Here is an 18,534-nt window from a genome sequence, read left to right on the forward strand (position 1 = left end):
CCAGAAACATCATATCAACTCGATCCGACCACGAATTCTCAAAATACAACATTGTGTTCCAAAGAAGGTCGAGAACAATAATCAAAGTTTGCACAATTGCAGGTCGAGTAAAATAATCATGGCGGGCGTGGGAGTGGAAGGAGGAGAGAGAAATTCGAGGTGAAATTAAAGTCTTCAATTGATAAATTAGGGTTTTTGTGAGATAATTTAGGGAAATTGAGAGGGAGAAGTCATAGCTAATCACGATTGAGCTAGGAGAGAGAAAGATGAAATTAGAAATTTTTGGAGGAAATTGATGAAGAAGAAATGAGGGTGTGAGGGGGAAAGGGAGGTGGGTTGCCGGCGGTAGGGGTGCAAGGCGGCGGCTCGGTTGGGGGAGGGGGCTGCTGCCGAGGGAAGGGGAAAGGGAGAGGGAGGGTTGGCTGGCTGGTGGTGGGGGTGGTGTATCGATTTTTTTTTTTTTTTTTATTGTTTTAATCTATAAATTAATTTAATTATTATGTAGTAAAATGAGAATTAGAGGTTGATTAGAAGAAATTAGTGGTTAATTAAGTGAATTAGTGGGACTAGGTTGTTTTAAACAAAAAAAAATTTTAAGTTCGGGTTTTCTTTTACAACAAAGCTTATAAAAGGTTTTCTTTTGTAAAATGGTGCTTTTAAAAGGGTGTTTTTTTTTTTTTCAATTATTTTATAGGGAAAGGAGTTTTTGAAAATATCTCAACAACTTACATTAAATAATTCAAGCACATGATAATAATGCCACAATTCAACTCAAATTATAGTGAAGATTCTATTAGAAATTTGAGTCACAACTCACAAAAAAAACCACTCCTGTGACCCACTTCTACATAATTTAATCAACTCCAGCAAACATCCCTCATCAACTTTTCTACCATTATTAATTTCAGCCTATAATTCTTCTCTTAATTACTGTTTAAAGTGCGCCAACTCCATAGAATCTGGTCCCCTATTCCACCTTAAGAAACAAAATTTAATCTTTCTTTTGTTATATACAGTACAGAAATTTATTTGATCAAACATTAAACATATTGCAGAAAAAAAAAAACCAAACCAAAATCATGGGTTTTTCCAAATGGGTTTTTGCAATCTTCATTCTTCACTGTTTTCTTGTAAATTTCATACAATCTGAGTCAATTTTATCCTCAAATGAGCTTGAAGAGATCCCAAAATTTTTCCTTAATCAAACCCAGAAATCTGAGGTTTTTGATTGGATGGTGGGTATTAGGAGGAAATTGCATGAAAATCCTGAATTGGGGTTTGAGGAATTTGAGACTAGTCGGGTTATTAGAGAGGAATTGGATAAATTAGGGATAAATTATAAGTACCCAGTTGCTGTTACTGGTGTTCTTGGGTTTATTGGAACTGGGGAACCTCCATTTGTGGCTTTGAGGGCTGATATGGATGCTCTTCCTATTGAGGTACTGTTTGATTGTTTATTTTTGATTGAAATTTTGTGAAATTAATTTATATTTTATAATGCTCATTGTTTATTAGTAATGGTTATAGGAAATGGGTGTTGAATAATAAATTATTAATGAATTTTATTTAAAATGTTTTATTGATGAATCTCCGCTAGCTTAGTTGGTAAAGTCGTGAGTGGGTGACCTCTACCCGAGATCTAATCCGGTCCACATCATTGCTCTTGTGGCTCTTGAAACAATGAAAGTGGTGTTTTTAATGGTTGAATAATAAAATGTGATTTGCATTTTAGTTTATAATATATACTTGTATGTGGTTTGATGATTTTTGGGGAGATGAGATTGAAAGTAGTCATCATACTCATCAATTGTTGAATTTACTATGCTCATGCTTATTGCAGGAAATGGTGGAATGGGAACACAAGAGTCAAGTTCCTGGAAAAATGCATGCATGTGGGCATGATGCACATGTTGCCATGTTGCTTGGTGCTGCAAGGATCCTCCAAGAGAATCGACACAAGTTACAGGTTTGCTTCTGCTGAATTTGCTTTCGTGATTCGAGGTTTTGTCCGTCCTCATTGAGTAGCTTCATTTTATGCGGATTTATCGACTTGATGCTGTAAATAGTGGAATTATGTAGCTATAAATGTGTTGATGCTCAATCTGAGATATATTTTTCTCTATTATGTGGCCTAATTGTGTGGCCAAGTTGAAGCGTTTCAATGGCTCTTCAGGGGCAGTGCAATGCAGAGCTCCCAAAGTAAACTGAAGCATTTATAGTAGAATCTTTCTTTTTTCTTTGCAGTGAAGGATTCCTTCTAAGCTCTAAAAGCACTTCCACCGAAAATAGCATGTAACATTTGTGAACATATAGCTGTTCTGTCCTTTAGTTAAATCATTGTTAGGAATGGATGACATATTAACCAATTATAAAATCCAAGTTGACCAAACTATCATGTTGTTAAGTTGACTATAAGCAGTTAGATAGGCATGAGGAGTTGACTTTACTTGACTATAGTTTGGTATCATTTCCGGTTGTTTGGACAGTTAACTTTTGAGAATCTTCTTGTGAAAAGGTGCTTTCGCTATCATCTGTTCGAAATTGACTGTAAAAGCGTTGAATGTACTGCTTGTAGGCTTTCTTGAGTATGCTGTATAAAGTTGGGGCAGAAAATTGGCAAACCTACTTTGACCAGTGCAATCAAATGACATAGCACTGTAATTAAATGATATTTTATTACTGGTGTGCAATTACATGTTTTCAAGATGACATTTTCAATATAAGAATAAGAGCAGTCTTCTTAAATCTTAATACTTATTAGTTCCCTGAAGTCTTATGCCTTTTGCTCCCTTTCATAAAACTGTAGGGAACAGTTGTTTTGGTTTTCCAACCAGGTGAGGAAGGATATGGCGGCGCCCAGAGAATGATCGAGGCTGGAGCAGTGGAGAATGTTGAAGCCATATTTGCTTTGCATGTTAATTCTGGCTTACCTGTTGGTCAAGTTTCCTCCAGGCCTGGTCCACTCTTGGCCGGAAGTGGATTCTTTCAAGCTGTAATTACTGGAAAAGGTGGTCATGCTGCTATTCCTCATCACACAGTAGATCCCATATTGGCAGCTTCGAATGTCATTGTCAGCTTACAGCATATTGTTTCTCGTGAAGCTGATCCCCTCGATTCTCAAGTAATTTGTTTTCTTAACTAGCACTTAGTTTCAATTGTTAAATTAGGCTTTGTTATCAGGGTAACCGCCTGTATTTGCTTCGTCAATGATGTTTCTCGTGAAACTGATCCCCTCGATTTAATCTGGTTTCTTAACTACCACTTAGTTTTGATTGTTTGATTGGGCTTTGTTGTCAGGGTAACCGCCTGTATTTGCTTCTTAAATTATAACTTTTCCCATTAGGATAGTGATCTATGAATTTCAGATAGCATTTGAGAATATACTCATTTGCCAAATTTTTATATCTTTTTCAGTCTAACCAACTTGTGTGGGAATATTGAGATTAGAAGGCATAATTTGTTAGCATATATTGATAGTGGTTCAGACAATAATAATTTACTGTCCTCTAGCCCTCAACTAGGAGCACCAGAATATCAAATATTCTTCCCTTTTCTATTTTATTAAAAATATATTATAGGATTATTTTAGTGTCTAAAGTTAATCAGCTATTGAAATGAGGTCTTCCTTTGATATTCTAACTGAAAGTTATTCTGTCTGTTTCTTCTGCTCTCATACTCACTATGGAGGCATATCATCTTCTACTGTAATATTCTTCCCATATATTTTTGAAGATTAGGTTTTCTTGTGCAGGTTGTTACAGTAGGGAAGTTCCAAGGAGGCGCTGCATTCAATGTAATACCGGATTCTGTCACTATTGGTGGTACATTCAGAGCCTTGTTAAGGGAAAGCCTTACACGTCTTAAACAAAGAATTGGAGAGGTATAATTCTCTATTGGCCTTTCTGTGGTGAATGGTGATAATAATAACTTCTTTGGGATCGTCTTTCTGTTTTGACCTACATTTTCATCATTGAGAACGAGCACCTTTATGTTCATATAAGGTGTTCAGAAGATAATAGTGAACTAAACAATAACATTACAAGCTTTTTATTTATTTATTTTAATATTGTTTTTGTGTGCTCATATGGCTAAGACAGACCTTGAGGGTAATAGTAAGTAATACTTCATAGTTAATATTATAAACATAACATGACACTGTCCTAATTCTTGAACTTCTCTAGATGATATTCTATTACATTAGTTAATACATACTGTATCCAGGTACTGATATTCTTGCTTTCATGAAATACAATTTTAGTTAGTGAATGCTGATTTCTGCGTAGATAATAATAATACTTTTTGTCATCTCTGGAAACTTTTCTAGTGTTGACTATACAAACGGTCTTTAAATCCTGTGTCTGGCTGTGTTTTGTTTTGTTTTGTTTTTATTTTGGGACTTTTGTGTTAATGCCATCAGCTGTTGGGCACCATTCCAAGTATTTCTTTAAGTCCGCGAAAGGATTGAAGATCTATTTGTAGATTGCACTATTTAAGCACGGTGCTTTTCTGATTGTCCGATGCATGGTAATTAATATCCGCTATCATCCCCATTTAATATTTGCGTTACATTACAGGTTATAACAAGCCAAGCTGCTGTACAAAGGTGCACTGCAGCTATTGATTTCTTTGATGCTGGAGTCACATACCCGCCGACCATTAATGATGAAAACCTGCATAAGCTCTTCAGCAGCGTTGCAACAGATATGATTGGCTCAAATAATGTGAAAGAAGCCAAGCCCCTAACTGGATCCGAGGATTTTGCACATTATCAAGAAGTAATCCCGGGACTTTTGTTCTTTGTTGGTCTGCAAAATGAGACGCTAGGCAGAACAGGCTCAGAGCATAACCCATTGTTTGTTCTTAATGAAAATGTGCTTCCTTATGGTGCATCTCTTCACGCCTCACTGGCTGTGAGATACCTTCTCGAAAAGGGGACAAAAAACCTCGAACATGATAGAACTCGTCATGATGAATTGTAATCCATTTTGAGACGCACATGAAATGTGGTCCAATGCGGGTGCTTATTCTGCAGTAAATTCAGCTTTTAAATAAAATTTAGCTCAGCATTTATCTAATTGTTATATATCCAGTTCAGGAAAAGAACGATTGGCAAGTTATGACTTGTACCCTAACAGTCACATTAAGCTTTAGAACAAATAAAACCTTCATGATGTAGTGTATGTAGGCTTTTCTATATATAGGCATCAAATGTTTAAACTTACATGTAAGTATGTAACCATCCAGTTGAAGAGTGTAATCTAGAGTTTTGCTACATATTCACTTTTCCCCGAAAAAGGGTAAGCTTGTATCCACAGGAGTAACAAAACACAATTGGTCCAGAAGTATGTTACTGTAACATTATCTAGGTACCAGCAGTCTATTCCCTAATTCAGTATCCAAAAACTTCAGATGACAAACTCAAGAGGGGTTTTAAAGCACTGGGTGCAAACTTTCGTGCAAAAAGCTGGCATAGAAAGACCAGGGGATGGTTGTAGAAGCACATTCGCCTTCCTAATATCTTGTCAAAGAACTCCTTTGAAACATCCTTCTTGCCGTATGTAGCTGGGTGGGGCCCGCCCCTCGACCAATCTGTGTATGTAAGGCTTCGGTTTGCTAGCAAATGAGGAACTAGGATCGTTAGCATGGTGGGGAAGTAGTGCTCATCCACATAACAAGCCGGCTTGCAGAATTCCTTGAACTTCGGATAGTAAACTTTGTCCTCTACAATCCGGAGAGCAAGTTCACGGTTAACCTCAAACCATTGGGAACCTTTTCTCCATTGCTCGAGGGTGACCTCAGGTTCCATTTGCTTGTCATATCGCCCCCTTCCATAGGGTCCATGTTCATCATAGGAGCCTATAAAGCTGTAACGAGATTTTGAAATGTAACGATACACAATGGTGAAGTTACGGGTAGCAATGCACGCCTCTGAAAGCAGAACAAAGTATTCGTTGGACAGATCAAGCAACGCATTTGCCAAAAGTCTCCTCTCAGCATCACACATGCTCATCTTCCCCCATTCTGTTACCTGAAAAAACAATAATCAGAACACTTCTATGAGAAAAATGCTTGAAAAACTTGTTCATGAATTTCTTTTCACAGCATGCACTTCTAGTAACATCCGTCAATCTGTATCACTGTCCTAAATGAGCTGAAAGTAATAACAGAACAGGGGTTTGATTTCTATTATTTCAAAGATGCAGCTCTAATTTTTTTTCCCTGTACGAATTCTGCATTACTAAGTGTCGAATTGATCTTGATGAGTTCAGTGCCATAAAATTTGGTTGACGAGTTGAGGACAGTGATTAGTCTGGGGTAAATGTAAGCTACAACAAAGTGAACATACTAATCCTTGCCTAAAACATCCCATATATTTGTTCACTCCAATCAAGTTTGCCTGGTGCTGGTAGATATTGCTCAGTGTCAGAGCACTTTTAACAGTATACTCTCTTTGTATGAAATAGTTGTCGCATTATCTCAACCTCTGATAACTAAGAATGTATCATGAAGTGTTTTTTTTATGCTTTAAGTTAAAGTAGTAACATTAGGATATTCAATCATAAACCTTTTGCTATTCTAGTAAAAACGACAGCTTTTTTCCGGACATCCTAAATAAGGTCGTACATCAATTTGGACAGAGGACTAGTTCGGTAGATCCTAAAAAGTACTGAACTTAACCTCCATTGAAACTGACTGTCCTACAGATTCTGAAGCCATTCCCAAATCTGAAGTGCCAAAGCTGGAAACTATCACATTCCAACTTAATACTAAGTTTCTGTTAGACAAATCATTCTTCTTGTCTAGGAACAATCTTTCACATTAGCTATATTGACTGCAGAATTTCTGCTTTCGACTTTTTGAGAGGTTCTCAGGTACAGGCAGAATCATGATATAACGAAACACATGACCCTTCAATGAAAGTAGCCTAGCATAGAAATAGATTATCCTGAACATTACAAGCATCTTTGATTCAAAAAGCTATTTAAGCTGTTTTTGTCCCCTCTTTAAAGTCATTGTCTAATGTAATCAAAATGTAAATTACAAGTTAGCTTTACAAGTATGACAGACAATCAACTAACATTAATCTCAGCCTGTGAGCTGAATCAAGTAAATTAATGCCTTCAGATAAACAGAACAAACTAAGCTGTTGCCTTCAGATAATCAGAACAACGATACTATAACACGATATCAAAAGCATCTAAAACAATCAACATTGATGCCACATTAATAAACAGGAGTACAGGACTAACAAACTCAGAGAAAGTATTGTAGGCAGGAATTCATACCTGGCTAGGAATCTGTCTGCCATAAAAAACCGAAGAACGGGAGTAATTTGCTCTATAGCCAGGCAGTGAATGAATATAGATGGAATAAAGTCCCTCATTGCCTCTAAAAAACCTCTCCCAAAGAGGTGAAAGCGGCAAAGGTCCCCTTGTCAGAAACATGAATGCTACCTTCGGAACCCTCTTGTAAGGATACTTTTGAATTCGAGGAGCAAATGTAGCTCTCCAAAATAACTCAGTATCATTCATATTATGCATAAGATTAGAAGGCGGTTTAGTCCAGCATTCTAGAGTATTTGTAACATCGTCGCAAGGTTCTAACCTCGACGATTCACTCAACACCATGTTTCGCAACCCAAGATACCTGATCATATTCATACTCAATATGCAAACTCCAAGACCAAGAACAAAGAATATCAAGATAAAGTACAAGATCTTGAATGACCATGATTTGTTTGGGGCTGTTCTAGCACAGTTTACGGCGTCTTTTCCATTTTCGCCGTTCATTATCCTTAGCATTTTAATCAGAACAAGCTCTTTCCTATAATTGGATCTTCACCTCAATACAAATGGGAAAAAATTTGGGATTTTGGCATCCGGGTTTATGAATATAGACTAGTTGGTGCAATCAGATTGATCAAAACCGTCCTTTGATCCATAAGAGCCTTAACAAAACACGAACACGACACGAAATAGGATCACCTAAAAATGGGTGATCCTCAACTATAATTGTACAACAATATGAATGACACTAACATAACAAACCCACCACCAAAAGGAACAATCTTCCTAATAATATAATCCAATCAAATCAAATTACGAGTTCGAAATCGACAAAATTGAATGTATAACAAGATGAGAAAAAGAAGGATATTGTTGTGATCATACCATGTGTGATTATAAGTTGGTAAGGTAATAAGAGAGGTATAGTATTTCAAGGAAAACAACAAAGAGATTAACAAAACGTTTAAAAAACAGTTTTGGTAATTAAATATGATTATTATTGTTATAAATCACACAAATTACATCAGTTTTGAAAGTAAATTGTACGTTTATTTGAAACTGAAAAAATTATTGAATTGAAGACAGGAAAAGGGGTTTGAGAATAGTGAAGAGAAAAGAATTGTCCGGAAGATTGGGAAGAGATAGGAGAATGTTGACACTTGACAGCATGTGTATGGCACTTTGGTAGAATTATACTTTGCCAAGTGTTATCTTTACATTTGTAAGTACATTTTTGAAATTAAAATAAAAAAAAAACAATTAAAGTACTTTTCGTTTGGTTACTTTTTTGTTAAATTTGAATTTTAAGAGTTGGGTGACACGATTTTTCTCAATTATTTTATAAGAAAATTACTACATAGTACTTGTGTTTATCAAAATCGATCGTATTTGTCTAAAAAAAAAAAATCAAAATCGATCGTATTTAATAAAAAAAAATGGACCTATTGTATAAATGGACTAGAGATGATCAAACGGCAGGCAGGGCCAGACCGAGCCAAAGTCTAAAAGTCTGTCCATTTAAAGGGTCGGGCCAAATTTTGGGTCGGAAAATATGTGCTCAAACCCGCCCAATTAGCCGGGCCTTATAGGCTTTTTGAGCCGGCCCAAAAAGTCAACTAAAATTGCATAAAATCGGTTTCACAAGCCCGCCCAAAATTTTTAAAAAATCACGCTGGGTTGGGCCCGACCCGATTTTGGACCGAAAAAACTGCACAAAGCCCGCCCAAAAGCGCAATTAAGAGTTATGTGCACCATTGTGCGCCTAGAAATAAGTGCACCACATCTATACTTTTGAACATTTAGTAAAAAAATTTGAACATTTTACAAAAAATATGAACATTTAGTAAAAAAATATGAACACGTCACAAAAACTGAACATAAACATGCAATTTTTATATTCATATTTTATAAAGAAATGTTCATTTTGTATACAAATAAATGTTCAGTTTATATTATAAAACTATTGAATTATTACGAGTCAGACAAACTTCTTTCAAAATTTGTCTGACTCGTAATAATTCAAAATTTGCGATTGTCCGGATTTTTTTTACTAAATGTTCAAAATTTGTTATTGTTCATATTTTTTTTACTAAATATTCAAAAGTATTTGCGTGGTGCATTGCGATTGTTCAAGTTTTTTTTATTAAATGTTCAAAATTTTCAATGTTCAAATTTTTTTTTTACTAAATGTTCAAAATTCACGATTGTTCAGATTTTTTTATACTAAATGTTCAAAAGTATAGGTGTAATGCATTGCGATAGTTCAGATTTTTTAACTACATGTTCAAAATTTGCGATGTTCAGATGTTTTTACTGCATGTTCAAAATTTGCAATTGTTCAGTTTTTTTTACTAAATGTTCAAAAGTATAGACTCTAGGTGCACCATGGTGCATCTTAAAATTTCGCCAAAAGCGAGTTGGGTCGGGTCAAGCCAGCGGGCCGAGCTCAACTTGATCAGGTCTAGAATGGACACTTTTACCTTACTCATGTTTTCTCTCCCACTTCACCCTACCCCCTCCACACCAATCACTAGTTCCACTATTGTCGGTCACCACCACCAATAACGACAACCACCATCAACATTGCCAAATGACGGATAACGAAGAACCTGAAGTGGGGTGTCAACATTAAACGAGGTGGATCATCGACTTATTAAATTTCTAAAGAATTGTTGAAGAACCACAACGGCCAAACTATTCGGTGGTCAAAACCACCATGACCTAGGCTGATGGGCAATCAAAAGCCGTATTAGCCTAGGTAGTACTCCGTAATTGACAAATTATCCCGTTCAAAAATTGAGAGAGTAGTTAAAGACTGTTTTGTCAAAAAGAAATTGAATTTCACCTTTAAAACGACGTAGTACTGCCCCTTTCAAACTAAACTACAAACTCAAAAATACGAAGCATATCTTGTTCCAAAATTGAAGCACAAAGCTCAACACACTTCCAAGCTCAACAATGGCAGCCATAACCATACCCACAACTCATACTCTCCGAACCATAAACCCGCGAACACGTCCATGGCTGCTCACTCTCCGCCATTTCTCCCCAACTCCATTTTCTCTCTCCTCCGCCATTTCCGCCGCTTCACTCTCTACTGCCGAAGAAGAAGAAAATTCCGAGCAACACCCTTCAACCCCATCAAACTCCCCTCCAAAACCCAGCAACAAAAACGCATCGTTTTACCCCAAAAGAGGGCAAACCCTTGAGTTAGTTTGTGAGACATTGGCGTTTAAAGCAAAAGGGGTTTGTAAAGTTCCTGAAACTGGGTTTGTTCTTATGTGTGATCGAGCTCTTCCTGGTGAACGCTTTCTTGGTCGGGTTACCCGTAAAAAGGGTAGTTATGCTGAGGTATATGGAATTCTAATGCTACTTTTTCATTTTTTTTGGTTGGAATTAAATTGTGTTATAATGTTGGAACAATTGGTTTATTTGATTGGAATTGATATGGAATTTTGTGTTTTACTTGTTATAATTATGCTGAGGTTTATGCAATTATAATGCTACTTTATATTTATATTTTTGGTAGGAATTTGATTATGTTACAATGTTGGAACAATTGGTTTATTTGATTGGAATTGGTATGAAATATTGTGTTTTATTTGTTATAATTATTTGAAGCAATGGATGAAAGACAAGTTGTCGATAAATTCTTGTATTAGACGGTCTAATGGGTTCCTTTCAACTTACTATGATAGGAACATAAGTGTGAACTCTTATGAAGTTGGGTTTTATGTCTTCTTACATTTTATATCAGCCTCAACTTTGTGTTTGTGCAAATGAATTTGGAATATATTTGGTGAAATAGGTGAGTTGTTTTTAGAGTTTTTAACTTTTAGCCAGGTTTGAATTTGAAGTAGGTTAGATGGATGTGAGTTTCTGTCCCCTCTTCAATCAAGGCGATCATTGGAAATGTCTCCTGCAATTGTGAAGTAGCTTAGGTGGGATTTTCGTGTTGGGCATTCGAGTGATGTTATTTATGTGATACAGTTTTCCTTTCTTTCTTTACATTTTTTTTGTGGGAACCTTTCTTTCTTTTCATTAATAATGAAGAAAGGTTGATCAAAGTTTACTGTACAAGAGTTGGATAATGGATATTGGGGTGTTACCCTGTATGCAATAATGTGCTATTGTGCTATGTTCTGAAGATCGTTTATGTCCATTTATCTAAATTTGTTCTTGGACTATCAACATGTCTGCTTGGCTTTGATATCCTGTTTAGGGCTGTCAACATTTGCTTGACAAGAAATATTAGTATAAAGGAAATCTGATTAGAAATGCTTAATTGTGTTTCCATTTCATTATTTTAGCAGTTTGTTACTGAAATAGTACTAAAGGTGGCAAGTGAAATCAGTATTGAGTATTGAGTTCGTTAGGACGTTGAAGTGGTGAGCAATAGTAGGGAAGGCTGCTGCAATAGATAGCGGAGGATGCTGATTGTAATACTCTTTGGGAAAAGTAATCTGTAATAACTCCTTGGGAGAGAGCAACCTCCCAAAATCTGGTAATTTATATTAGGTGATAACCAATTAATTAATTCAATCATGTTGTTCCTAAATCCCCAAATTAATCTGAATTTTTATATTTTATTTTCTCTCTAGCTAATCAGAGGAACTAGCTAAGAATACCCGGTTTTAAGGCGATTTCATCCTAGTTATTTTAGATTCTGTTGACAGCCCTTAATTTGTATGCATTTGTTCTGAGTTCCAACATTTTGTGTGAGTTTACCAATTTCCTAGGAAAGGATAATTGATTTGGTTCTATCCACTGCCTCTTGCGTTGGGGCTGCTATGCTGTACTGTTTGATTGTTGAGAACTTAAGAAGTTTGTCTGAGTCTATTAAATTCCTTGTACTTTTGTGATGACATTTATTGACTTATTTTTAGTTCTTTTGTTTATTTGAATTGTTTCTAGGTGGCAAAGGTGAAGACATTATCTCCTCACCACGATGCTGTGGATGCTCCTTGTGAATATGCTTCATATTGTGGAGGCTGTAAGACACAGAGTCTGTCATATGAAGCCCAACTAAAATATAAAGAGCAACAAGTTTGGGAATTAATGCTACATGTTGGGAAGTTTTCTGATGCACAACCTGATTTTCTCAGCATCACAAAGCCCATTATTCCTTGTGCAAACCAGTTTTATTACAGAAACAAGGTTAGAAAACCTCAACTCTTTACTGTGATATATGTTGAGGCAGCTCAACTCACCCCACCCACCCAACACCCAAGGAAAAAACAAGGTGAAAACAGATGCAAGTAGAATGTATGACATTAATTAAACAAATAAATAAATAAATGCCGGTCCCTTTGTTTCTGCATGTGTGGAATCTATGTCAGAGATCACCAGCAATTTACTTATGTCTAAAAAGTTAGATGTAATTATAGTACATTTAGTACTTTTACTGGGTAATGATGAGAAGTCAATGTCAGATGATAATAGTTTGCTAGATGGTCATGTCATATGTATTGATGTACATCATATGTTTGGCTACATGCTTATATCTTCTAATACATTAGAATTCTAGTTATAATCCTCTGCTTTTTTTTTTTTTTTTTTTTTTTTTTTTTTTTTGTCGAAGTTATTCCTTTGACACTTCTATATTGTTTCTAGTAATCTAATTATGCTGAAATTTAATGTCTACAGTACTTAATATCAAACTTAATGGGATATTGGCATATTGTTACTCTTTGACAGATGGAGTTCTCATTTAGCAATCAAAGATGGATACCTCAAGAACTTTGGGAAGAAGAACAAGGTAGTGGGAATGATTATGCTCTTGGACTTCATGCCCCCGGCTTTTTTGACAAGATACTCAATATCAACAAGTGCCTGTTACAAAGCAAGCCTGCCGATGCAGTAAGTTAAATTTTTTTTGGTCTCTAGATAATGAACACTTGGCTCTTTTCTAGTTTTCTTCATGCAGTTTTGTTTCTGGATTAGAATTATATATTTACATCTACTACTACTACTTATATCAAGCATTACTTTCTGGAGTCCCTTAATGCAAAGATCAATTCTTGTTTACATCCTTTTCATGTTATGCTGAGGGTTGTATGTCATCTTTTCATGCCATGATCATGTTAGATATTGAGTTGTTTGGTTTGTGATCTATTTCAGAGTTAATTTGAATTTCTGATAATAGGTTCTCTTGGCAGTTCAAGATTGCTGGAGAGATCAGAGCTTAGGCCTCTCTCCTTATAATGTTCATACCCATGCTGGGTTTCTCAAGCATCTAGTGATTAGAACTGGCAGGTAACTGGATTTTCTTATTTCTAATATGAATTCTGGCCTGTGAGTGCTTAAAGTGATGTTGAAGCTTGATTTGCTTTAGGCTGTGATCTTTACCTAAACATTTTCCATGGAGACATGTCAATTTAAGAGGATAAAGGGATCTTTGGTGATCCATGACTTTTTGTGTCTGATTTTCTTTCTATTTCCATCCATTTCTGGAATCTGAAATCCGAATGACCTTGAATACTTTCAACTTAGTCAATTTCTCTTGCTTCCAAATGATAAATATACATATGTAAATTGCATTTATTAAGTCTCAAAAATTTAATTGCTAAGTCTTAGACAAGTCATTCTTACGTGAATGTTGACCTTTTCTGGAACTTAAACGAACCTGGATATCAGAGATGACAAAGGCTGTCCTGATTTTTGCAGGTATTGGATAAAATTTAATCTGGAAAGTTGCTGTCAATATTGTTGATTGTAAAGTTAGCCTACTATGTGAGAAAATTGAGTCTAGGCTTATGGGTGCAGTGTCAAATGTATGTTTTCAGTTGTGTCATTGCTGCTTTCATAGATAGGAATTAGGAGGTCAGTGACATTCTAACATGTGCCTTTCAATTGAAAAGCAATCAATGTTATCCTTCTGCTAGGACTCAAATTTGCTGGAGTTCGTTAGATAATTGATTTTTAAATCTTACTATGGATGGTCTTTCATTTTGCAGGGATGTCCAAAGTGGTAAGCCTGAAATTATGGTCAATTTTGTGACTTCTGCGTACAAGCCAGAGCTATTAGAGCCTCTAGTTGAGAAAGTTTCGGCCATCACTGAAGTGGTTAGTCACATTTATATATTACTCCGTAATAGTTATTGTTCAAAACATTATTATTATGTTATGAAATTTAATCATAACTCTTTTCTTGTAATGTGAGTGGTGAGCCATATTTTAGGTCTCACTTCGTAAAAACATTTATGTCTCCTAAAAAAAATTGTATATGCTTGTAGGAAGATGTGGGACTATAAAACCTCTCATAGTCTCATGTTTATTGTGTTGATGATGAAAGATCATTTGTTTTTACCTTTGTATCCTTCCAAGATTCTGCTAGGAAGTAGAATTATATGTTCATATCTGTATTTAATACTCCGTGACCCATAAAATAGCGCCCATTTTCACTTTTATTGTCAAACTTATAAACCTTTGACTTAAAATTCTCATTTGTATATACAAAAAAATAGTTGTGTGAAATATGTATGTGTGGGAGAGAGAGAGAGAGAGGGAGGGGGAGAGAGAGAGGGAGGGGGAGAGAGAGAGAGAGAGAGAGAGAGAGAGAGAGAGAGAGAGAGAGGGAGGGGGAGAGAGAGAGAGAGAGGGGGGGGGGGGGGGAGGAGGGAGGGAGGGAGGGAGAGACTTTTTGACTCTTGATATGGTAGATTTGCATAAACTGAGTTACTTGTAGATTGAGTTGTGGTATCTGTAAAGGCATTTTGCAAAAGGAAGTATGGAGATACAAATGCTGGAATACAATTTTTTTTTGTGACTCTTGATATGGTAAATTTGCATAAACTGAGTTACTTGTAGGTCGAGTTGTGGTATCTGTGAAGGCATTTTGCAGAAGGAAGTAATGGAGATATAAATGCTGGAATACAAATTTTATTTGTGTCTGTGTGGTATTGACAGTTTTAAGGTTGATCAAGCTATGCTGCACTTCCTGGAGGAGATTTGTGTAGCACTATGGCCATAGTTCCTATTCAAGGAAGTCAAATACACAAATATTTATCCTAACAATAGTAATGTTGATATGCTGTTCTCTGCACATGTATTAATTTTTTTAATGGTAGTTTGTTGTGCAATCATTTGATGAGACTTAGAGAACTTTTGTTGGTGAAAGATGAACCTTTTGGTTGAGAGACGAACGAGTGGTAAGCATGGCTTTATATTTTGGGGAAGGCAGAAGTTAGCTAATAAAATTAGGATTGCTTTTGGGGTAGGTTGTTTCTTGACAAAGAATGGCAATTTCAATTGCCAAGGGCTTCATTTCTGAAAGTTGATTATTCTTCTTTCTTTTGTGTGGTATTAAATTTCCTCTTCTTATTTCTTGCATTCCCTTCTTTCACTTCTTATATTGAATATTTGTGATAATTTGAGGTTCACTTTTGTCTTTGAAGGAGAAAGTACTAGCTTTCTATTCTTTCACACTGTTTTACTTGCTTGTAATCATAGTGATAATTAAGTTCCCTTTTAATGATCAATAGGCCAGCATTGTGAACAACATAAATACCTCTGTGGGGAGCACTTCAGTTGGGGAGAAGGAGCATGTGTTGTATGGGAAAGCTACTATTGCTGAAGTTTTGAGAGGGCTGACGTTTCAGATTTCTGCCAACTCATTCTTCCAGACAAATACACAGCAGGTATGTGTTCATCTTAACAGTCTTTCTTTAGTTTTTTATACAATGACATAAATAGTCTCTGTATGACTGGATTTTAACAAGTAGAGTCCCTCTGAGTTCTGATTTTGCTGGTAATATTATTAATTATTTCCTGGTCTAAATGCCAACTTTTCATACTTTTTCAGGCAGAGGTTCTTTATGGACTGATTGAGGATGTTGCTGGTCTCAGAGGTGATGGCTCCGAAATTGTGCTGGATCTGTTTTGCGGAACAGGCACCATTGGTCTCACACTTGCCAGAAGGTTTGTAATCTTGGCATCGTAGCATTGACTTTATTGTAGACGGTACGTTGGTACTATACACTATGCAGCCATACTCATTATTTGTCTTATAATTTCAGGGCCAAACATGTATATGGTTATGAAGTAGTTCCTCAAGCCATCGCAGATGCTCGCCGAAATGCTGACCTGAATGGAATCTGCAATGCTACATTTGTCCAAGGAGACCTTAATAAAATTGATGAAAACTTTGGAAAGAATTTTCCTAGACCTGATGTAGTGATATCAGGTAAAGTTTCCAATGTCATAGTTTGCTCCCACCAGTGCGCTGTTTCTCCTAATTATGTTTTTGCATTTCTTTATTAATTATTCCATTTTAGTCTTTTCCCTTAATTTATGAGGCTAAGAAAATGTATTTCAACTTGTTCAAGTTGATTATGATGCTTCTGGTTTTAGGATGTTTCAGTAGACTGTCCCAGTTCTTCATCATCACCCTGTGTATTTATGGCACTATTCCTGTTTTAGAATGTTTCTAAGATATTTACCGTCACCCTGTGCATTTATGGCACTCTTCCACTAAAATGAAAATTATTGGTTCTATTACCTCAGTGTATGTGTTTTGTCAACTTTGACAATAAACTGGGATGGAGGGAGTTACTATTGGGATATAATGATATATATATGCATATATTGTCTTTGCCTGATGTCAATTACTGGCCATTTGTTTCACGTTTATAAGTAAACAGTTGGAGGTAATCTTTGTATGAGGTAGCTAGTTTCTAATTTTTCAAATGATATTTCAATGTTCCAGATCCAAACCGTCCTGGAATGCACATGAAGCTGATCAAGTTTCTGTTAAAGTTGAAAGCCCCTCGAATAGTCTATGTTTCCTGCAATCCTGCCACATGTGCTCGCGACCTTGATTATCTGTGTCATGGCTCGGTATTTGATTAATCTTCTATCATTGGAATCTGTTTTCTGGGGTTGATTTCCTGCCGTCTGATTCACATATTTGCTGTCTTTGCAGGTGGAGCAGAAAATAAAAGGATGCTACAAATTAAGTAGCATCCAACCTGTAGACATGTTCCCTCACACCCCACATATCGAGTGTGTTTGCTTGCTGGATCTCAATGAATAATTGTTGATACTATTTGCATCAATCAGATAAAAGGTTCTAAATCAGTAACTATCTTTAAACTCCCAAAACTTTCTTCAGATATAATTTTTTTATTTCAATTTTCTTGAGACCTTTGTTCTTTTATACAGTATTCATAATTTAGTAAAATACTTTTTTTTTTTGTAGGCTCGTTTTGCATTTCATCTGTTACAATTTTTAAGAACTCGGCAACACTCTGGAGTTCCTGTGTGTGCAACTACTGGCAAACAATTACCCTCACGCAGCAGAAATTATTTCACTCTGAGCCACAGAGGAGTCAATTGCTGATGTTCCCACTGATGCAGCAGTCGATTAATTTTTTTTTGCTGCAAACTTTACAGCCATACATGGTGCTCCAGCGGCTCCAGCACTGAAAATCTAACCACTTCATGTATATTGATGATCTGGATAGAAACTATTCTTTGCTTCTTGCTTTCCTGAAATAATTATCTTGCTTCATGCTTATACCTTGATGCAGGAGTTACAATTTTTTTAATTTTTTTTTGGACAATTTCAGCAGGCAAGAGTAATCTGCTGCATACTAGTAGAATACTAGAATATGTATATCAATAATTCAAGATAAGACCTGTTTTTTAGAGCAATTTCCATGTAAAATCATTGAAAATAACTTCAATTCCTGAATTATGATGCATTTTTACAAAAATTTCTCCATACAATAAATTGTCTATGGGATTACAAGTTCACTCCCAACATTAATTTAGATTCCATCACCTTTTCTTTTCTCTTGTATTCAAATCAATTAAACTTAAAACATTAAAGTAACATATAAAAAAACTACTATTGATTAAGGTCCCATACTCTCTTACCTTATATTTAATGAACTTAAATTATTTTTGTTGAATGGAAACTGTTTTACTAGTAATTTAATACACTTTTGAGGGAATGGAAATAAATAATTCCACCTTTGCTTGATCTTCGAAAAGCAATTTTTCCTTATAATTTATACTTTATTAGTATTTAAAAACACAAATCAATGAGAGTGAGGGATAACTCAAGTGGTTGGAGCTCCCATGTCGATTTCATGAGATTCGTCCAAATTAATCTATTGGTAACTTCTTTTTTTTTTTTTTTTTTATCAAAACCTAAAAAAAAAAAAATATACAAAAAGTTTGGTTGAATAAAAAAAATCTTAAAAACAAAAAAAAAACTAAATTTCAATAATATAACATTAAAACC

The 18,534-nt window shown here is 35.6% G+C and overlaps 3 protein-coding genes across 3 annotated transcripts; 2 read left to right on the forward strand and 1 right to left on the reverse strand.

Moving 5' to 3' along the window:
* The first annotated feature begins 901 nt into the window (after window positions 1-901).
* On the forward strand, window positions 902-5,274 carry LOC145558621 (IAA-amino acid hydrolase ILR1-like 4). The gene is made up of 5 exons (XM_081619916.1): window positions 902-1,439; window positions 1,841-1,966; window positions 2,807-3,121; window positions 3,752-3,880; window positions 4,575-5,274. Exons 1-5 carry the CDS (start codon window positions 1,080-1,082, stop codon window positions 4,977-4,979), a joined length of 1,335 nt encoding a protein of 444 aa, XP_081476042.1. The 5' UTR covers window positions 902-1,079; the 3' UTR covers window positions 4,980-5,274.
* Window positions 5,275-5,366: 92 nt separating this feature from the next.
* LOC145558622 (glycosyltransferase BC10-like) lies at window positions 5,367-9,007 on the reverse strand. Its single transcript, XM_081619917.1, has 2 exons — window positions 7,287-9,007; window positions 5,367-6,028 (listed from the first exon to the last, which is right to left on the reverse strand). Exons 1-2 carry the CDS (start codon window positions 7,800-7,802, stop codon window positions 5,390-5,392), a joined length of 1,155 nt encoding a protein of 384 aa, XP_081476043.1. The 5' UTR covers window positions 7,803-9,007; the 3' UTR covers window positions 5,367-5,389.
* Window positions 9,008-10,183: 1,176 nt separating this feature from the next.
* LOC145559974 (uncharacterized) lies at window positions 10,184-17,979 on the forward strand. Its single transcript, XM_081621236.1, has 11 exons — window positions 10,184-10,637; window positions 12,201-12,443; window positions 12,984-13,145; window positions 13,432-13,541; window positions 14,243-14,351; window positions 15,770-15,925; window positions 16,090-16,205; window positions 16,304-16,470; window positions 16,993-17,123; window positions 17,209-17,352; window positions 17,485-17,979. The coding sequence occupies exons 1-10, from the start codon at window positions 10,245-10,247 to the stop codon at window positions 17,317-17,319; spliced, it is 1,698 nt and encodes a 565-aa protein (XP_081477362.1). The 5' UTR covers window positions 10,184-10,244; the 3' UTR covers window positions 17,320-17,352; window positions 17,485-17,979.
* Window positions 17,980-18,534: the final 555 nt, after the last annotated feature.

This window comes from Chenopodium album, chromosome 9 (genome assembly GCF_948465745.1).
Source record: "Chenopodium album chromosome 9, dcCheAlbu1.1, whole genome shotgun sequence".
NCBI lineage: Eukaryota > Viridiplantae > Streptophyta > Magnoliopsida > Caryophyllales > Amaranthaceae > Chenopodium > Chenopodium album.